The sequence below is a fragment of the Ochotona curzoniae genome, unplaced genomic scaffold (assembly GCF_017591425.1).
Source record: "Ochotona curzoniae isolate NIBS_2020 unplaced genomic scaffold, NIBS_Ocur_1.0 contig_1014, whole genome shotgun sequence".
In the NCBI taxonomy this organism is placed as follows: Eukaryota; Metazoa; Chordata; class Mammalia; order Lagomorpha; family Ochotonidae; genus Ochotona; species Ochotona curzoniae.
This window is the reverse complement of record NW_024464920.1, coordinates 48,760,157-48,776,147: the sequence shown is the minus strand read 5'-3', so window position 1 is coordinate 48,776,147 and position 15,991 is coordinate 48,760,157. Positions and strand designations below refer to the sequence as shown.

General features: G+C 54.1%; 1 protein-coding gene across 4 annotated transcripts in view; it reads right to left on the bottom strand.

Moving 5' to 3' along the window:
* Positions 1–11,509: 11,509 nt before the first annotated feature.
* Positions 11,510–15,991, bottom strand: part of EP300 (E1A binding protein p300) — a 66,367-nt gene continuing 61,885 nt past the window's right edge. For all 4 annotated transcript variants that reach the window (XM_040986615.1, XM_040986608.1, XM_040986625.1 and 1 more), the window contains 2 exons: positions 14,974–15,255; positions 11,510–14,801 (listed from right to left, as the gene is read on the bottom strand). In XM_040986615.1, the coding sequence (XP_040842549.1) occupies positions 12,606–14,801; positions 14,974–15,255 (2,478 nt within the window). In that variant the 3' untranslated portion in view covers positions 11,510–12,605. The remainder of the gene's footprint in view (positions 14,802–14,973; positions 15,256–15,991) is intronic.

Genomic DNA, 15,991 nt, shown 5'->3' with positions numbered 1-15,991 from the left:
ATCAGGGCTTAGAGGATCTCACCATTTCTCTGCCTTTCAAATAATAACAAGTTCTAATTTTTTTTTGTTTAATGTGGCAATAAATCTTGGTGCGGGCACGGTTGGCTCAGTCGGCGGAGCTTCGACCCCCAAGCACCAGCATCTCATCCAAGGGCACCAGTCTGTGCCCGCACGGCCGCTTCCCTTCCAGCTCCCCGTTTATGGCCTGGGAAGGCTGCGGAAAACGCCCAGTGCCTTAGGGCCCTGCACCCAGTGAGAGAGCCAGAGGAGCTCCTGGTTCCTGGCTTCAGATCGGCTCAGCTCCTGCTGTTGAGACCACCATGCTGCACTGAGGAAGCATGCGTGAACATGTGCGTCCTGCGGAGTCCGTGAAGAGCACGGACAGGCACCCAGCTCTGAGCAGCTCGGCAGGACGGCCTGAGAAGGGAGACGCGGACAGAGCCTTCCTCCGTGGGAAACGCCCCTTCCCCTTGGGAGAAGGGAGTGGTTAGCGGGCGGGCCTAGCAGGCAGAGACCTGGAATTTAGCCACGTGGGGAACAGCTCTAGTTAGCAAGAGATGTGTTTGGAAGCATTTGAAGATTTAAAGTAAGGGATGAGGTCCTGGCGTGATGCCCTAGCAGCTAAAGTCCTCACCTTGAACGTGCCACCGGGGTCCCATATGGGCGCCGGTTCGAATCCCGGCTGCTCCACTTCCCATCCAGCTCCCTGCTTGTGGCCTGGAAAGCAGTCGAGGACGGCCCAAAGCCTTGGGACCCTGCACGTGCGTGGGAGACCCAAAAGAGCTCCTGGCTCCTGGCTTTGGATCAGCTCAGCTCCGGCCGTTGCGGGCACTTGGGGAGTGAATCATCGGACGGATGATCTTCCTGTCTCTCTGACTTTGCAATAAAAAATAAATAAATCTTGAAAAAATAAAGAGGATCCCCCTACCCCCGCTCGCCCCACATCAAGAGCCCCCATAGGCTGCTGGGTGCTCTTTCTCCTTGTACCCTGTGTCGCCCCCGCGCCCCCGGGCACCCGGCCGGCAGAGACAGCTGTTGTAAGGGTCGGGTTTGGAGCCACTGTTGTCGGGTGAGCGCAGCGGGGCCAACAGTCACGGCGAGCCGGGAAGGGAGACCCGACAGCCGACGGGGTGCGGGTCTAGCTGCTGCCCTGGGCGTCCGAGGCCGAGGGTGGCCGCCCCCGGCCTGCCCCGCGCGCCCGCCCGGCGCCAACCGCCGCGCCCCGCCCCGGGCCCCGCAGGAACCCCGGCTGCGCGGCGCGCTGCCCCCGAGTCGGGGCCGGCGGGGGCTTGGGGAGCAGCAGGAGGCGCGGGGCCCCGCGGGCCACGGGAGCCCGGGGCCGGCTCGCCAAGCCCAGTGCGGGCGGAGAGGGCGACCCGGGCCGAGGGGCTCAGCTGCCATGAGACCCCCGAGCTGAGGCCCAGGCGGCGGCGTGCGAGCCCGGCGCGAGGCTGAGGCGCGAGGCCCTGAGGCCGGGCTTGGAACTCGGGCCGGAGTGGGAGAGGGCTGGAGCGAGGCGGGCGCGCCGGGCCCCGGCGGCTGTTGAGAGCCTCTCGGAAGGCGGCCGTCCTCGGAGGGGCCGCGCTCCGCTTCCCGCCTCGACGGAGGCTGGACGCGGCGCGGCGCGCTTTGCAGCTCGGGCTCCGCCGACGGGGCGGACGAGCGCGTCACCCCGGACTCGCGTTTCTGACAGACTCGGCGTCCCGGAGCGGTTGCTGAGGGCAGACGGCGGGGACGGAACTGCCCGGGTTTGCCCAGGACGACCCCGTGCGCCCCGCCCCGCGCCCGCTCCCCGTTTCTGACGCGGCGAGCTCGGCCCCTCCCCAACTCCCGACGACCGTCTCCCGGCAACGCGAGCAGCAGTTTTCCGCGGCGAGTTTGTTTTTGTACGTTTCTTACTGGCTTGCGTGGGGGACCGGCTTGTGTCCCGGGTGAGACAGAAGCAAAACTCTGGACAGGTGGTTGGATGGGAGTGCTTTGGGGTTTCAACCTGAGTTTTTAGACCGTCTGGAAGGTACTGATGCTAAGTAATTTTTTTTTTTTCTTTTCTGTCTTTCTCGTCGCCAGATCTGCTTCGTAGGAAATTGTTGTTGGAGGAGCATGAGGAAAGTAAGTAGGGGGTTTTGGAGTTATTCTTTACAAGAACGCAAAGTGTTGTTTAGAACAATAACGGCAGTTAACCCAGCAGTGGCATTCCTGGCTGCAGGCAGTGAATTGGCAGGTGCTTGCCCCACGCCCGTGTCTGTGGGTGTGTGAAGAGCCGTTTGCACAAATGCACAGGTGTGAGTCCCTGAGGAATGTACCAAGAGGTGTACCCCCAAATCTCCTGGGGAAGAGGAGACGCTGGGTTCAGCCTGAGTCTGGCACGTTCAAGGCGAAGTCTTTAGCTGATAGGCTACTGCGCCAGACCCCCTTAAACCATTTTTTTTTTTTAAAGATTTATTATTTTTATTATTTTTTATTGGAAAGGCGGATATACAGAGAGGAGAGACAGAGAGGAAGATCTTCCGTCCGATGATTCACTCCCCAAGTGAGCCGCAACGGGTCGATACTATGCCGATCCGAAGCCAGGAGCCTCTTCCGGGTCTCCCACGCGGGTGCAGGGTCCCAAAGCTTTGGGCCGTCCTCGACTGCTTTCCCAGGCCACAAGCAGGGAGCTGGAAGGGAAGCGGGGCTGCCGGGACTAGAACCGGCGCCCATATGGGATCCCGGGCGTGCTAGGCGAGGACTTAACCACTTGCGCCACCGCGCCGGGCCCTTAAACCATTTTTTAAAACAAATATTTTATTGAGTTTATTTGAAAGAGTTACAGGGAGGGAGGGAGGGAGAGAGAGGAGAGAGAACGGAGAGAGAGGAGAGAAAGGAGAGACAGAGAGAGAAGAGAGAAAGGAGAGACAGAGAAGAGAGGAGAGAGAGAGCATTTGCATCCACTGGCTTACTCTTGAAATGGCCACAAAGAGCAGGCTAGGGCCAGGAGCTTCTCTGGGGGCTCCCGTGTGGGTATCGGAGGCAAAGGCTTTGGGCCATCTTGTACTGCTTTCCCGCACATCAGCAGGGAGCTGGATTGGACACAGACCGGCCAGGACTTGATCTGGTGCCCATATGTTAGCGTAGTCGGCAGAATCTTAGCCCGTCTGCCACAAAGCCACCGCCCGGAGGCCTGTAGTCTTACTGCCAGACAGTCTGCACAGAACAAAGCTGTGGGAGGTCACTGTCTGCTTTTTCCTTTCGTGGGAAGGCTCCCTGGGAGAGCCAGGAAGGCCAGTGGCGGCCTGGCACAGAAGGGATCTTTTTCGAGGGTGATGGACGTCTTGGCGGACTGGGTTGTGGCGATGGCAGCACAGCCCTGCATCGACTAAAAGCCACGTGGAAGGAGATGGCTTGCACAGCGTGGGAATGACGCCTCAGTGAAACGGGCCGAGGAGACCAGCCCACGTGCGCCCTGTGTGCTGGCCAGTGAGCCTGCCCACCACTTGTGACGTGTCCAGCGGTCCAGGGGCCGCAGTCTTTGTAAAGCCTTGTCACCTCTGGGCCCGGCCCTCTGCTCAGCTCTCCTCCCCACGGAGCCTGCGGGAACAACACTGTAGGACGCAGCTTATCTACTGAAGTTTACGTTTTTATTTTAACTTATTTTACATGTATTTTGTATTTTTAAATATGTTCTTTCACGTCACATGAGAGAGCGATCTTCCGTGTTTCAAATGCCTGCAGCAGCCAGGGCTAGGCCAGGCTGAAGTGAGAAGCCAGGGATCCTGCGTAGGTCTCCTGTTTGGGTGACGGAGTCCCAAGCACCTGGGCCGCCTTCTGCTGCCTCCCCAGGCCCGTTAGCAGGGAGAGGAACAGGTGGCGCCCATATGGGGTGCTGAAGGCTGTGGTTTTCACCCTGTGATTCCTGAAAGGTCATTTAACTGTGCGTAAGATGAGGGTGGTCGCAGTTGTAAGGATCAGGTGGGATTTTACAGGCGAAACCCTGAATGTGCTGCGTAGTGATGGTCAGGCTGAAGGCCGAGGGAGAGGACGCGTGGAGACGGTGCCACCTGCGAGAGGAAGAGCAGGGCCTGTGATTAGGCACAGCTGCCCAAGTCACTGCCAGAGATTGCCTTGCCCATGATGGGCTGCTTGTTGGAGCCCTGTTGGCCTCACTGCGGGCCAGCTGGCTGGTCATGGGCTTGGGAGCGCCCAGCAAGGTGCCCCAAGCACCTGGGTCCCTGTTACCAAGTGGGAAACCTGGAAGAAGCTCCTGGCTCCTATCTGCAGATTGACTCAGTTCTAGCTGTTGAATAAGTAGACTGAAGATTTTCTCTCTGTGTGAGTCTGTCACCATTTCAAATAAATAATAGGTTTTGAAGATTTTCTTATTATTTGAAAGAGAGTTACAAAGAGAGGAAGAGAAGCCGAGCGAGATCTTTCATCTGCTGGTTCGCTCTCCCGACAGCCACGACGACAACAGAGCTGACCTCTGGCCCCGCCGCGTAGGTGCAGGGGTCCGAGCACATGGGCCATTCCTCATTGCTTCCCCAGGCTGTTAGCAGGGAGCTGGGCGGAAAGTGGAGCAGCTGGGATTCACCTGGGTGTCCAGGTGGGACGGCAGCACCAAAAGCAGGATGAGCGTGCTGCCCCACAACACTGGTCCCTGAATAAATAGTGTTTTTGAAAATTATATTTTGTTGCACTTAGGCAAGTGTTAACACTGATGGGAGAAAAGCAGCCAGTGGCTGGCGGGCATTCTGGATCTGGCCGATGCCTAAGCTGTGTGAACTGTCTCAGTGTCCTATCATGGTTGGCTATTCTGTTTCTTTGTTTTCTTTGTTTGTTTTTGTTTTTTAAAATATAGTTGGGGAAGCGGGGGAATGCTGGGCCAGGACACACCACCCTGGCCTACAGGGGATCTGGGGCTGTGTTGGAGTGGGAGAACCTAAGGGCATGTTTAAAGGGGAGAAATGGCTTCTGGGCGTCCCTGGACCAGCCACTGCATGCTCAGGTAGGCAGGAGAATTTCGCACCCCAACCAAATATACAAAAATTATGAAAAATAAAATTTATATAATTGAAAAAAAAAAAACCCAGTCTGTGCCAGGCTGGGCTGCAATACCCATCACCTTATATGCAAGATGGGCTGGGGCTTGGTGCTAGCTGACCAGGCAACCACATCCACTGGCATGAGTGTTGGCTGTGCAGGTAACAGACCCAAGCTGACCCTGGCTGGCACACGCACGAATCAAGTCACCCCAGACAAGGTTTCTTTGGGGACTGCCCGACAGGATCACTGGATTCAAGCCCTGACCATAGGGCAAAGTCAGAAGATACGTGCTTGAACTTGGACTGCATGAAAGTTATCACCATTGTATAGGCCAAACAATATTTTTGTGAGGTCAGCGTTTTAGAATAGTGGGTAAAGCTGCCGCCTGCAGCAGCTTTGGACGTTGGCGTGAGCCCTGGCATTCCCCTTCCATCCAGCGCCCTGCTGATGAGCCTGGGAAAGCAACAGAGGGTGGCGCAGCTGCTGATCCTCTGCATTCTGAGGGAGACCCCGAAGCTCCTGGCGTTGCTCCATCACAGTTCTGGCCATTGCAGTCACTTGGCAAGTGAACCAGTGGATGCAATATTTCTCTCCCACTCCCTCTCTCACTGTAACTCTGCCTTTCAAATAAAACAAATTAATCGGGCCCGGCACGGTGGCGCAAGTGGTTAAGTCCTCGCCTTGCACGCCCGGGATCCCATATGGGCGCCGGTTCTAATCCCGGCAGCCCCGCTTCCCTTCCAGCTCCCTGCCTGTGGCCTGGGAAAGCGGCAGAGGACGGCCCAAAGCTTTGGGACCCTGCACCCGCGTGGGAGACCCGGAAGAGGCTCCTGGCTTCGGATCGGCATAGTATCGGCCCGTTGCGGCTCACTTGGGGAGTGAATCATCGGACGGAAGATCTTCCTCTCTGTCTCTCCTCTCTGTATATCCGCCTTTCCAATGAAAAAATAATAAAAATAAATCTTTAAAAAAAAAAAATAAAAAAAAAAAATAAAACAAATTAATCTTTCCCTTTTTAAGAAAAAAAAAATTTTTGTAGTTTGAATTAAGCCTAGGAGACTCCAGTTCACTCCACTTTCAAAAAGGATTTCTGGGCCTGGCGTGGTAGCCTAGTGGCTAAAATCCTCTCCTTGCACATGCTGGGAACCCCATGTGGGCAGTGGTTTGTGTCCCAGCTGCTCCACTTCCCATCCAGCTCCCTGCTTGTGGCCTGGGAAAGCAGTCGAGGACAGCCCAAAGCCTTGGGACCCTGCACCCGTGTGGGAGACCTGGAAGAAGCTCCTGGCTTCGGATCAGCTCAGATCTGGCTATAGTAGCCACTTGTGGAGTGAACCAGTGGATGGAAGATCTTTCTCTCTGCTTCCCCTTCTCTCTGTAAATCTTACTTTCATAAATAAATAAAGAAAGGCGTTCATTGCAGGCATTGTTGCCTGAGACGTCTGCACCCTGCACTGAAGCAGTGGATGCTGAAGAAGCCATTCCCTCCTCTCGAGCAGCGCCAGGCTTCCCTGGAAGGGAACCCTCCTCTCCAGGCTGAGGGAGAAAAATGCTGCATATGAATTAGAAGACCAGACCTGGACCTATTTTTTTTTTCTTCAAAATATGTATTTTATTTGAAATGCAAAGTTTCATATTGAGAAGAAGAGACAAAAATAGATCTGTCTGTTGCTTCAGTCCCCAAATGGCTGCAATGGTCGAAGGCAGACCATACTGAAGCCAGGAGCCAGGAGCTTCTGCACGTCTCCAATATGGTACAGGAGACCAAGCAGTGGGATCATCCTCCATGCTTTCCCAGACCCTTAGCAGGAACCTGGAGCAGAAGTAGAGCAGCTGTATCCCACATGAGATGCTGACGGGGCCATGGTGACAACCCAGGGCCTGTTTTTTAAAGTATGAAAAAAAAATTTTTTTAAAGATTTATTTTTATTATTTTTTTATTGGAAAGGCGGATATACAGAGAGGAGAGACAGAGGAAGATCTTCCGCCCGAAGGTTCACTCCCCAAGTGAGCGCAACGGCCGATGCCATGCCGATCCGAAGCCAGGAGCCTCTTCCGGGTCTCCCACATGGGTGCAGGGTCCCAAAGCTTTGGGCCGTCCTCGACTGCTTTCCCAGGTCACAGGCAGGGAGCTGGAAGGGAAGCGGGGCTGCCGGGATAGAACCGGCGCCCATATGGGATCCTGAGTGTGCAAGGCGAGGACCTTTAACCACTTGCGCCACCGCGCCGGGCCCGAAAAAATTTTTTAAGATTTATTTATTTTTATTGCAAAGTCAGATATACAGAGAGGAAGATCTTCCGTCCGATGATTCACTCCCTAAGTGACCACAACGGCCGGTGCTGTGCTGATCCAAAGCCAGGAGGCAGGAACCTCCTCCAGGTCTCCCACACAGGTGCAGGGTCTCAAGGCTTTGGGCCATCCTCGACTGCTTTCCCAGGTGACAGGCAGGGAGGTGGATGGAAAGTGGAGCTGCCAGGATTAGAACCTGCACCCAAATGGGATCCCGGTACATTCAAGGCGAGGACTTTAGCCACTAGGCCACCGCACCGGCCCCTAGCCTTGGTTCTTGCTCACCTGTGGGGACAGCAGCGTGACAGAGTCCCCCGGTCTCCTCCAGCAGCACATCTCACACACTGATCGGTCATTGGCCCAGACTGACTCAGTCCACCTCCTGTCCTGGAAGGAACAATTAGCCTTCAGACTTTTAAGATTTTTAAATTTTTATTGCAAATTCAGATATACAGAGAGGAGGAGAGACAGAGAGGAAGAACCTCTGTCTGATGACCCACTCCTCAGATGACCGCGTTGGCTGGAATGGCGCTGATCTGAAGCCAGGGGTCCCGAGCCTCTTTTGGGTCTCCCATGTCATTGCAGGATCCCAAGGCTCCAAGCCGTCCCCAGACGTCCCTCCACGAAGGCCACAAATAAGGAGCTAGATGGGAAGTGGGGCTGCCAGGACCAGAACAGGCTCCCACATGGGGTCCCAGCGCACCAAGGGGAGGTCTCCAGCCGCTGGGGCATAATTGCATTAATCCTGGCCTATAGAGGTCTCTCTTTGTCTCTGTGTTTGTGTTGAAGCTCTGATCTCCAAGTTCCTGCCTTGGAGAGTTTGCATTTGTTAATTATTGCTAGTGTGTGCCTGACATGTCACCCTTTTAAATGTTCTTCCATGAACATGTCACAACGTGGTCTTCGCTGCTTGTCCCTGCCTCCAGCCGTAGCAGAAATGCCAGTAGGTACTGTAGGCTGTACTGGGGGACTTGGGCCGTCCCCCACGGCTAACGTGGGTGACAGGGAAAGCTAGCTATTGGCCAGGCGCTGTTCTAGTTGCTCTAGTTTACTGACTGTGACTCTCAGACAAGGTGTTATTCTTCTTGGAGGTGAGGTTCTGTCTTGGGTCACAGCTAGTAAGTGGGCCCGGGAGTTGTTGTAGCCAGTGGCAGGGTCCAGGAAGTTGAGCTCTAGAATCGACACATTTGGACTTGTAGTAAGCTTTTTTATTTACTTGAATGGCACTGTGGCATAGTAGGCTGATTCTCTGCATGCCAGTGCCAGCGTCAGTGGTATCAGTTTGATCCCGGCTGCTCCTCTTCCGATCCAGGTCTCTGTCGGTGGCCCCGGAAGGCAGAGGAGGACGGCCTTGCCCTGTGTAGGAGACCTGGAAGAAGCGCACTTCCGGCTGTTGTGACAATTTGGAGAGCGAACCAGCAGATGGAAGGCCTATGTCTCTACTTCTCTCTCTGTAAAAATCTATCTTTCCAATAAAAATGAGTAATTTTTTAAAGAGTGACACAGAGGGAAGGAGAGCGTATCTTTTTTCTTTTAAAGATTTATTTATTTTTATTTGGAAAGTCAGATATACAGAGAGGAGGAGAGACAGAGAGGAAGATCTTCTGATGATTCACTCCCCAAATGACCACAACGGCCGGAGCTGAGCTGATCCAAAGCCAGGAGACAGGAGCTTCTTCCGGGTCTCCCACGTGGGTGCAGGGTCCCAAGACTTTGGGCCGTCCTCGACTGCTCTCCCAGGCCACAGGCAGGGAGCTGGAAGGTAAGCAGGTCGGCCTGGATTAGAACCGCTGACCATATGGGATCCCTGGCGTGTTCAAGGAGAGGACTTTAACCACCGCGTTAAGGCGAGCATGTCTTTGACAGACGCATACCCAGACGGCTGTAGCTGCTGGGGTCAGGCCAGCCTGAAGCCAGCAGCCCGCCCGGGGCTCTGAATCCTCCACACGGACTGGAGGAGCCAAGCACTTGCCTTCCCAGGCACGTGAGCAGGGACTGTCTTAGAAGTGAAGCATCTGGGACTTGAACTGGTGTTCATATGGGATACCAGAGCTGCAAGTGACGTACCTCAACAGCGACCAGCCCTCAGACGGGGAGGACCGGTCCTTCCCCACTGTACTGTGGCGTCTGAACCCAGCGCGACACTTCGCAGGCTCTGTACAAACTGTGGAATTGATTCATCAAGAAAAATGTGGCTAAATTATAAGCATTATGCAGAATTACACACAAATAGGGGTGGCAGCAAGTTTGCAATATGAACTACTCCCCATTAAGCCCTGCTTTGCACGCTGCTGCCCCGTGCCTGTGTGCCCCTCCCTGAGACCATGAGTACAACTCCTGCAGTCACCCGGCTCACTGGCCCGCCTCGGGTGGCTTTTCTAGCTGGTTTGAAACCTGCTTTCCTTGTTAGATTGAGTTGAATGTTTAGTTAGGGTAGTAATGTCTGTCTGGGAACACGCTGCCTATGCCAGCTAGGCCTATGTGTTACTGGTGTGAGTAGAGCCAGACTCGGGAATCTCTCATATAACTAGATTGCATTGCAGGGTTCTGGTTCCATTGCTGGGGCTGGGAAGCAGGCAGGGGACTCTGGGAGGAAGGGTGTGTGTTTAAACATTTTTTTTTTTTTTTTTATCAGAAAGGCAGTTATACAGAGAAGGAGATACAGAGAGGAAAATCTTCCGATGATTTACTCCCTAAGTGGCCACAACAGCTGAAGCTAAGCCGATCCAAAGCCAGAAGCCAGGAGCTCTTCTGGGTCTCCCACATGGGTGCAGGGTCCCAAGGCTTTGGGCTGTCCTCTACCGCTTTCCCAGGCCACAAGCAGGGAGCTGGATGGGAGGTGAGGCAGATGGGCCTCACAAGGCGAGGACGTAAGCCATTAGGCTACTGTGCCAGGGCCTTACCACTAGGACTTCTAAGAGACCCATGAGTCCACTGAGCCTTCTGCTGGGTGGGCTGGGTTCTCAGTGGAGCCCGTTTTCCGTTACAGGACTTATCATCAGGGCACCTGGGCTGCTGCTCCCCCGTGGCATTGCTTTTCTAGACTGACACTACACGAACTCATTTCAAAGCACAAACTGTTTTTGAAATATTTGAAAGCACCACATAGTTAGGATAGACATTGGTCTTCAGGTCACTCCCCATGGCCACAACTGCCTGGGCTGGGCCATCTTAGGATGCCTTTACATTAGCAGAAGACCGGATCAGAAGTGGCACAGCTGGGATGTCTCAACATGGCAGCATAACGTGCTGCACCAGGGCCTGGGCACTCACTCCCCGCTTCCTAACCTTGGGTCAGTTGCCAACCCTCGTCTGGGAAGGAGCAGCTTTCTTGCCATTCTGCTGCAGTGCCAGGAGCTGGCAGTGGCTGTGTGACAGCACCTGGGCTGCTCCCAGCAAGGTCAGGCTCAGGTCCCCAACTGTCCTGGGTGCAGGGCATTCCGTTTAGTCTCTCATCTCCCAGTTCACTCCCCAAACGGCCAGAGCTGCGCTCACTGGAAGCCAGGAGGCTCCTTCCCAGTCTCCCACATGGGTGCAGGGGCCTGAGTATGTCGGCATTCTCTGCTGCTCTCCCAGGCTGTAGCAGGGAGCTGGATCCAACAGGATCAGCAAAGTTGGTGCCCGTTACATGCTGGTGCCACCGGTGAACACTTGGCCCCTTTTCCCATTCACATTCCCGCCAAGAGTCAGCTTCTGTGTTATCTTTGCTGCACCATCCAGTTCCCATCACCTGTGCCTTTCCCTACTTGCTTGTGCTCCCCTTGCAGGTACTGTTGCTAGTCTTCTGACAGGGCAGCAACCTGCTGTGCTACTGGGTCGAGCACACGTGGGTGCCGTCCGCCGGCTGACACGGGTTCTGCTTAATGCTCCATGTGCAAGTTACTGCAGTGAGGATGACTTTTATGAAAGACATTGTCAAAATACTTAAGCCCATATCTATGTCATACGTGGCCTAAGCAAGTTAGGCAATGTCAAACAGCCGTTTCTAGGACTGGTTCATGCAGCAGCGTGCCCAGCAGGCGCTCCACTAACCCAGCTCATCATTGGATTCAAGTTATATTCTCAATCGTATCGATTTTCCTCAATCTCACTTCTCCCTGGCTGCCGTCACTTGAGCCGTGACTGCAGCTGCCAGCCACAGCTGCCAGCACCGACAGGCCGCAGGCACTCCATGTGACATGAACCAGTGGGACCGAGTCAGAGTGTCTGTCTCACACAGTTTATTTAACAATAGGTAATAAGAAATCAAATTTAACAGTCTATACAGTGATCCAAAGTTCATATTTATAAGTAATCAACTTTAATTGCATGATTTACAACAGTTGAGGGTTTTTGCTTTCTATTTTCAAGTTTTACAGAGTGTGTGTGTGTGTGTGTGTGTGTGTGTGTGTGTGTGTGTATGTGTGGGGGGCAGGGTGAAGGGGAAAGCAGGCAGAGGAACCCAGGGACATTGTGCATGTTAAAATCATCCCACCAGAATCGTTTACCCTCTTTTTAATTTTTTCCTGTTAGATGTAAAAATAACGAAAAAAATTCTTTCAAGAAACAGAAACCACAATATAATACATCAATTTGGCAGCTGCCCCTGTATATTTTGAAAAAGTCATTTTTCTCTCTAATGTACAAATTATTTTAATACTTGAAGTTTTACGCTCAGACTTACTGTATAGAAAATTTTCTGGAGCACAAAAGTTGACTTGAGGGGAGGAAAATGAAGTTTTTCTTAAACATTTTTAAAAGAATGAACATCTTTGCACCCAGAGAAAAAAAACTGGTATTTTAATATATATTTATATATATTTATATATATAGAATGTAATTTTAAAGTAACATTAACCCCTTTTGTCCTCTGGTTTTAGAAATGTTCTTTAACTCTTCCATAAAGTGAGGAAAATAGGGAAAAATGTCAACCATCTGCACCAGTAAATAATAACTATTAATATTACATATTTTCATTAATTTAAAAAAAATAATAAAACCTATTGGAGGTGCAAGGCAGGAGCACCTGGGCCGCTTCCCAGACCTCGGCGTCCTGCCAGTGCACACTCGAGCCACACACACACAGGGGAGAGGCCAGCGGGGACCAGCCATAACAAAAATAGATTCTCTGTACTCTATTGTCCCTCAGGTTCATCTTACGTATTCTGTTTTAAACCACAAACGGCTACTGCACAGTTCTTATGTGTTCCAAGGAAAATTGTCTCTTAAGCTAAGAAAGATCCAAAAAAATTGTTTTCAGTACAAAAAGTCTTGTTAAGAGAAAATAATTTTTTTGCTCCCAAAATACTACAAGGTGTCTCTAGTGTATGTCTAGTGTACTCTGTGAGAGATTGGAAGTCAAGTCTGAGTTCTCGGTGCCGAGTCCCAGGTCTGTGGCGCTTGCACCATGGAGGTTTGCCAGGCCTGGATTGCTAGCGAGCTGAGAAAGCATTGAATTCTGGTCCGGGCTGGCAAAATGCCCTTGTTCCATCGGGTTGGCCTGGGCAGCTACCAGTCCAGGATGTGGGGAACTGGTCTGTGGGGAAACGTGGTGTGGCGAAGGCTGAGGCTGCATCCGTGGGGACGGGCTCGAGTGGGGGGGCTGGGACTGTGGCCGAGGAGAAGGAACAGGCTGGGGAGAGCGTACTTGATTGGAGAGAGAATTGGGGATGTGCTGGCCTTGAAGGTGCGGGGACTGGGCCTGATTTGGGAGCATGTGCTGCTGGGGGCTCATGGGGTTGGGCTGAGCAGGGGATCCCATCTGCTGCTGAAGGAGTCGCTGCTGATAGGCCTGCAGACTGGCTCCTGCCTCTGCCCCCAAGGCTTGGGGGAGCTGGCCCATCTGTCCCATGCTCCCTTGCTGCATCTGCTGCATGTGATGCTGCATGCGCTGCTGCTGCTGCGGCGGCGGGTAGCCAACTCCCTGGGGCTGCTGGAACTGGTTATGGTTGGCCATTCCAGGGCCGAGTCCAGGCCCCGGTCCCTGCTGCTGCTGCTGCTGCTGCATCATCTGCTGCCGTCTCAGGATGTCTCGGAACTGGGAGGGCATGGTGTTATGATTCATGTTCATCTGCTGAGCTTGGGGGCTCATCCCGCCCATGGGTGGCTGGAGTTGCTGCTGAGGTGGCTGCTGTGGTAGGCCGGCCCGCTGGACGCCCGCCTGCATGGGATTCATGTTCTGCATGGCTGGATTCGAGTGGACCCCCTGCTGACCTGGCATGGTAGGTGGTTGTAGCCCTGGCTGCCCCTGGGGCATGCCAGGCTGGCCAGGGAGAGGCTGTGGATTAGAGCTGGCATACTTGGCAGCCCGCTGCTTGATGAATGCAGCCAACAGCTGGGGGTTGGCGTGAAGGATGCTAAGCACCTGCTGCTGCTGGAGGGGCGAGCTGGGAGACCTGAGAGTCCGCAGAAGGTTCTGTAAGGCTTGTTGAGACACAGTGCCTGGTTTGAGGGGGCTCACACCAACCTGGCCCAATCCTGGCTGGGGAGGCATGTTCAAAGGCTGGCCATGCTGGCCCACCGACATCATAGCTGGCCTCGGCATCCCAGACGGCAACTGCTGGGGCTGAGGCAGTCCTCCTTGAGCCCAGGGGGACTGCTGCTGCATCCCCGTGGGTCCCATTCCTGGCTCCAGATGGCCACTGGGACCGCGGGCCATGGCAGGCGGGTTCATCCCCATCGGGGGCATTGGGGGCATTGGGGGCATCTGATGCTGGATGGGCCTTTGGAAAATCTGCACATGGGCCATCTGGCGCTGCGTCTCTGCTGCCCTCTGAATCTGCATTGCCATCTCCACTGCTGCGGGGGGTGGTCCTGGGAGGGGTGGCTGAGCAGGCTGCGGGGGCGTCGGAGGGGTCACTTGGCCTGCTGCCTTGCCCTGGGACACAGGGCCAGTAGGCTGAGTCCTAGGCAGATAGGGAGGCATATTGTTGGGAGGGGTAGGCTGGGGCTGAGATGTGGGCTGAGGCTGGGGGGTCTGTGGCGTGGTGGGCTGTTGCCCAGTAGGTGTGGTGGGAGTGGCAGGAGTTGGAGAGGGCAGACCCTGCTGCTGCCCGACAACCCCAGTCCGCTGCATGCTGGCCATCCTGCGGCGGAGCATCTGGGCCTGCTGGAGCCGGTGCTGCAGCTGCTGCTGGCGGAGCTTCTGCTTGATGTTGAGGCAGAAGGGCACGGGGCACTTGTTCTCCTGGCAGTGCTTGGCGTGGTAGCAGCAGAGGGCAATGAGCTGCTTGCAGATGGGACACCCGCCATTGGTTTTCCGTTTGCAACCTTTGGTATGCTGCACGACCCGCTTCATCTTCTGGCAGGAGGGGAGGGAGCAGTTGGCATTCCGGCACTGGCAGGCATGGACCAGAGACTGGATACAGCGCTGGATGCTCAAGCGGCGAGAGTCCCCGGGGCTCTGCGTGGCTGCGGCCTGCTGGTTGTTGCTCTCATCGTCTAAGCCGAGACCTAGTTTCTCCATTTTGTGGTCATGGTTTTTAGTGTTATAACAGGTGATACACAGGTCATAATCCTGAGGGAGGAGGAGAGAAAGGTGTAATCAACTCCCAAGACTCACTCGAAAACATCTTCTTTCTGACAAAACTAAAACCAGCCCCTTAAGTACTGTCCCACGAACATCAGACCAGGCCGCCCCACCCCACCAGCCCAAGCGGCCCGAGCCTGCACCATTTGCCCTGGCCTACCTCACAGACAGTACAGTGCCAGCGTGTCTCCACATGGTGCTTGCACTCATTGCAGGTGTAGACGAAGCGGTCCTGGCTCTGTGTATGCAGCTCCACAAGCATGCACATGGTGGACCACTGGGCTCTTCGGAGTGAAGAGAACTCCAGGTGTTTGTCTCTTGCGAGGGTGAGGAAGGCGTCTCGACCATCCATCAGGTCGCAGGGGATGAGCGGGTCGGGATCCGCGATGGGAGGCAGGGAGTTGGCAGCAGGGCCCGCAATGAGGCGGATCACAAAGAAGACCTAGCAAAGAGATACTCTGGTCTAACTCAGATCCAGGAAGCGTTAGGCTTGTTGCTGCCTCTAACTTCACAAACCTGGCTCTCTGAATGTGAGGGACCCGAACTTCATGTGCTGGGATACGGCCTATCTAGCTCACCAGCTCCCAGGAAGGAGCTGAGGGAAAGCACATGGGCTGCAGGCTGCCTCGTGCAGATGAAATGTGGAATTTCAGCTGAGTCTCACCACAAGAAAGCCATGAGACAAATCCTAAGTCAACAGCACAACACCAGGCCTGCACGCATCAACACAGTGGCCATGTCATGAAGGCAAGTGAGCAGGTAGCTGCTCCCAAAGCAAGGCAACTCACACCCTTGGGTAGAACCCAAAGAACACGTGTCAGAAGGTACGAAACCAACCATGGTGTGGTCACAGAGAGATCTTCCTTTTGTAGAAGGTATTTGTTTCATAAGAAAATATATAGATCCCAAATTTTAAAATAGCTGGGATGGGAAGGATAAAAGCCAAAATCTCCTTAGCCTTTGCTGCTGAAGCTGTTCAGATTTCTGTGCACAGCAGTTTGAGAGCAATCAGTTGGTGTTCTATTTGACATCACTGTAACTATAAATTCTTGTTAAACTAGCAAAATGTGGGGCCAATGGGATGGCTCAAGTGGCTAATTCTCCAACTGTAAGAGCTGGGATTCCATACGGGTGCTGGTTCATCTCCCGGGTGCGCTGCATCCCATCTAGCTCCCTGC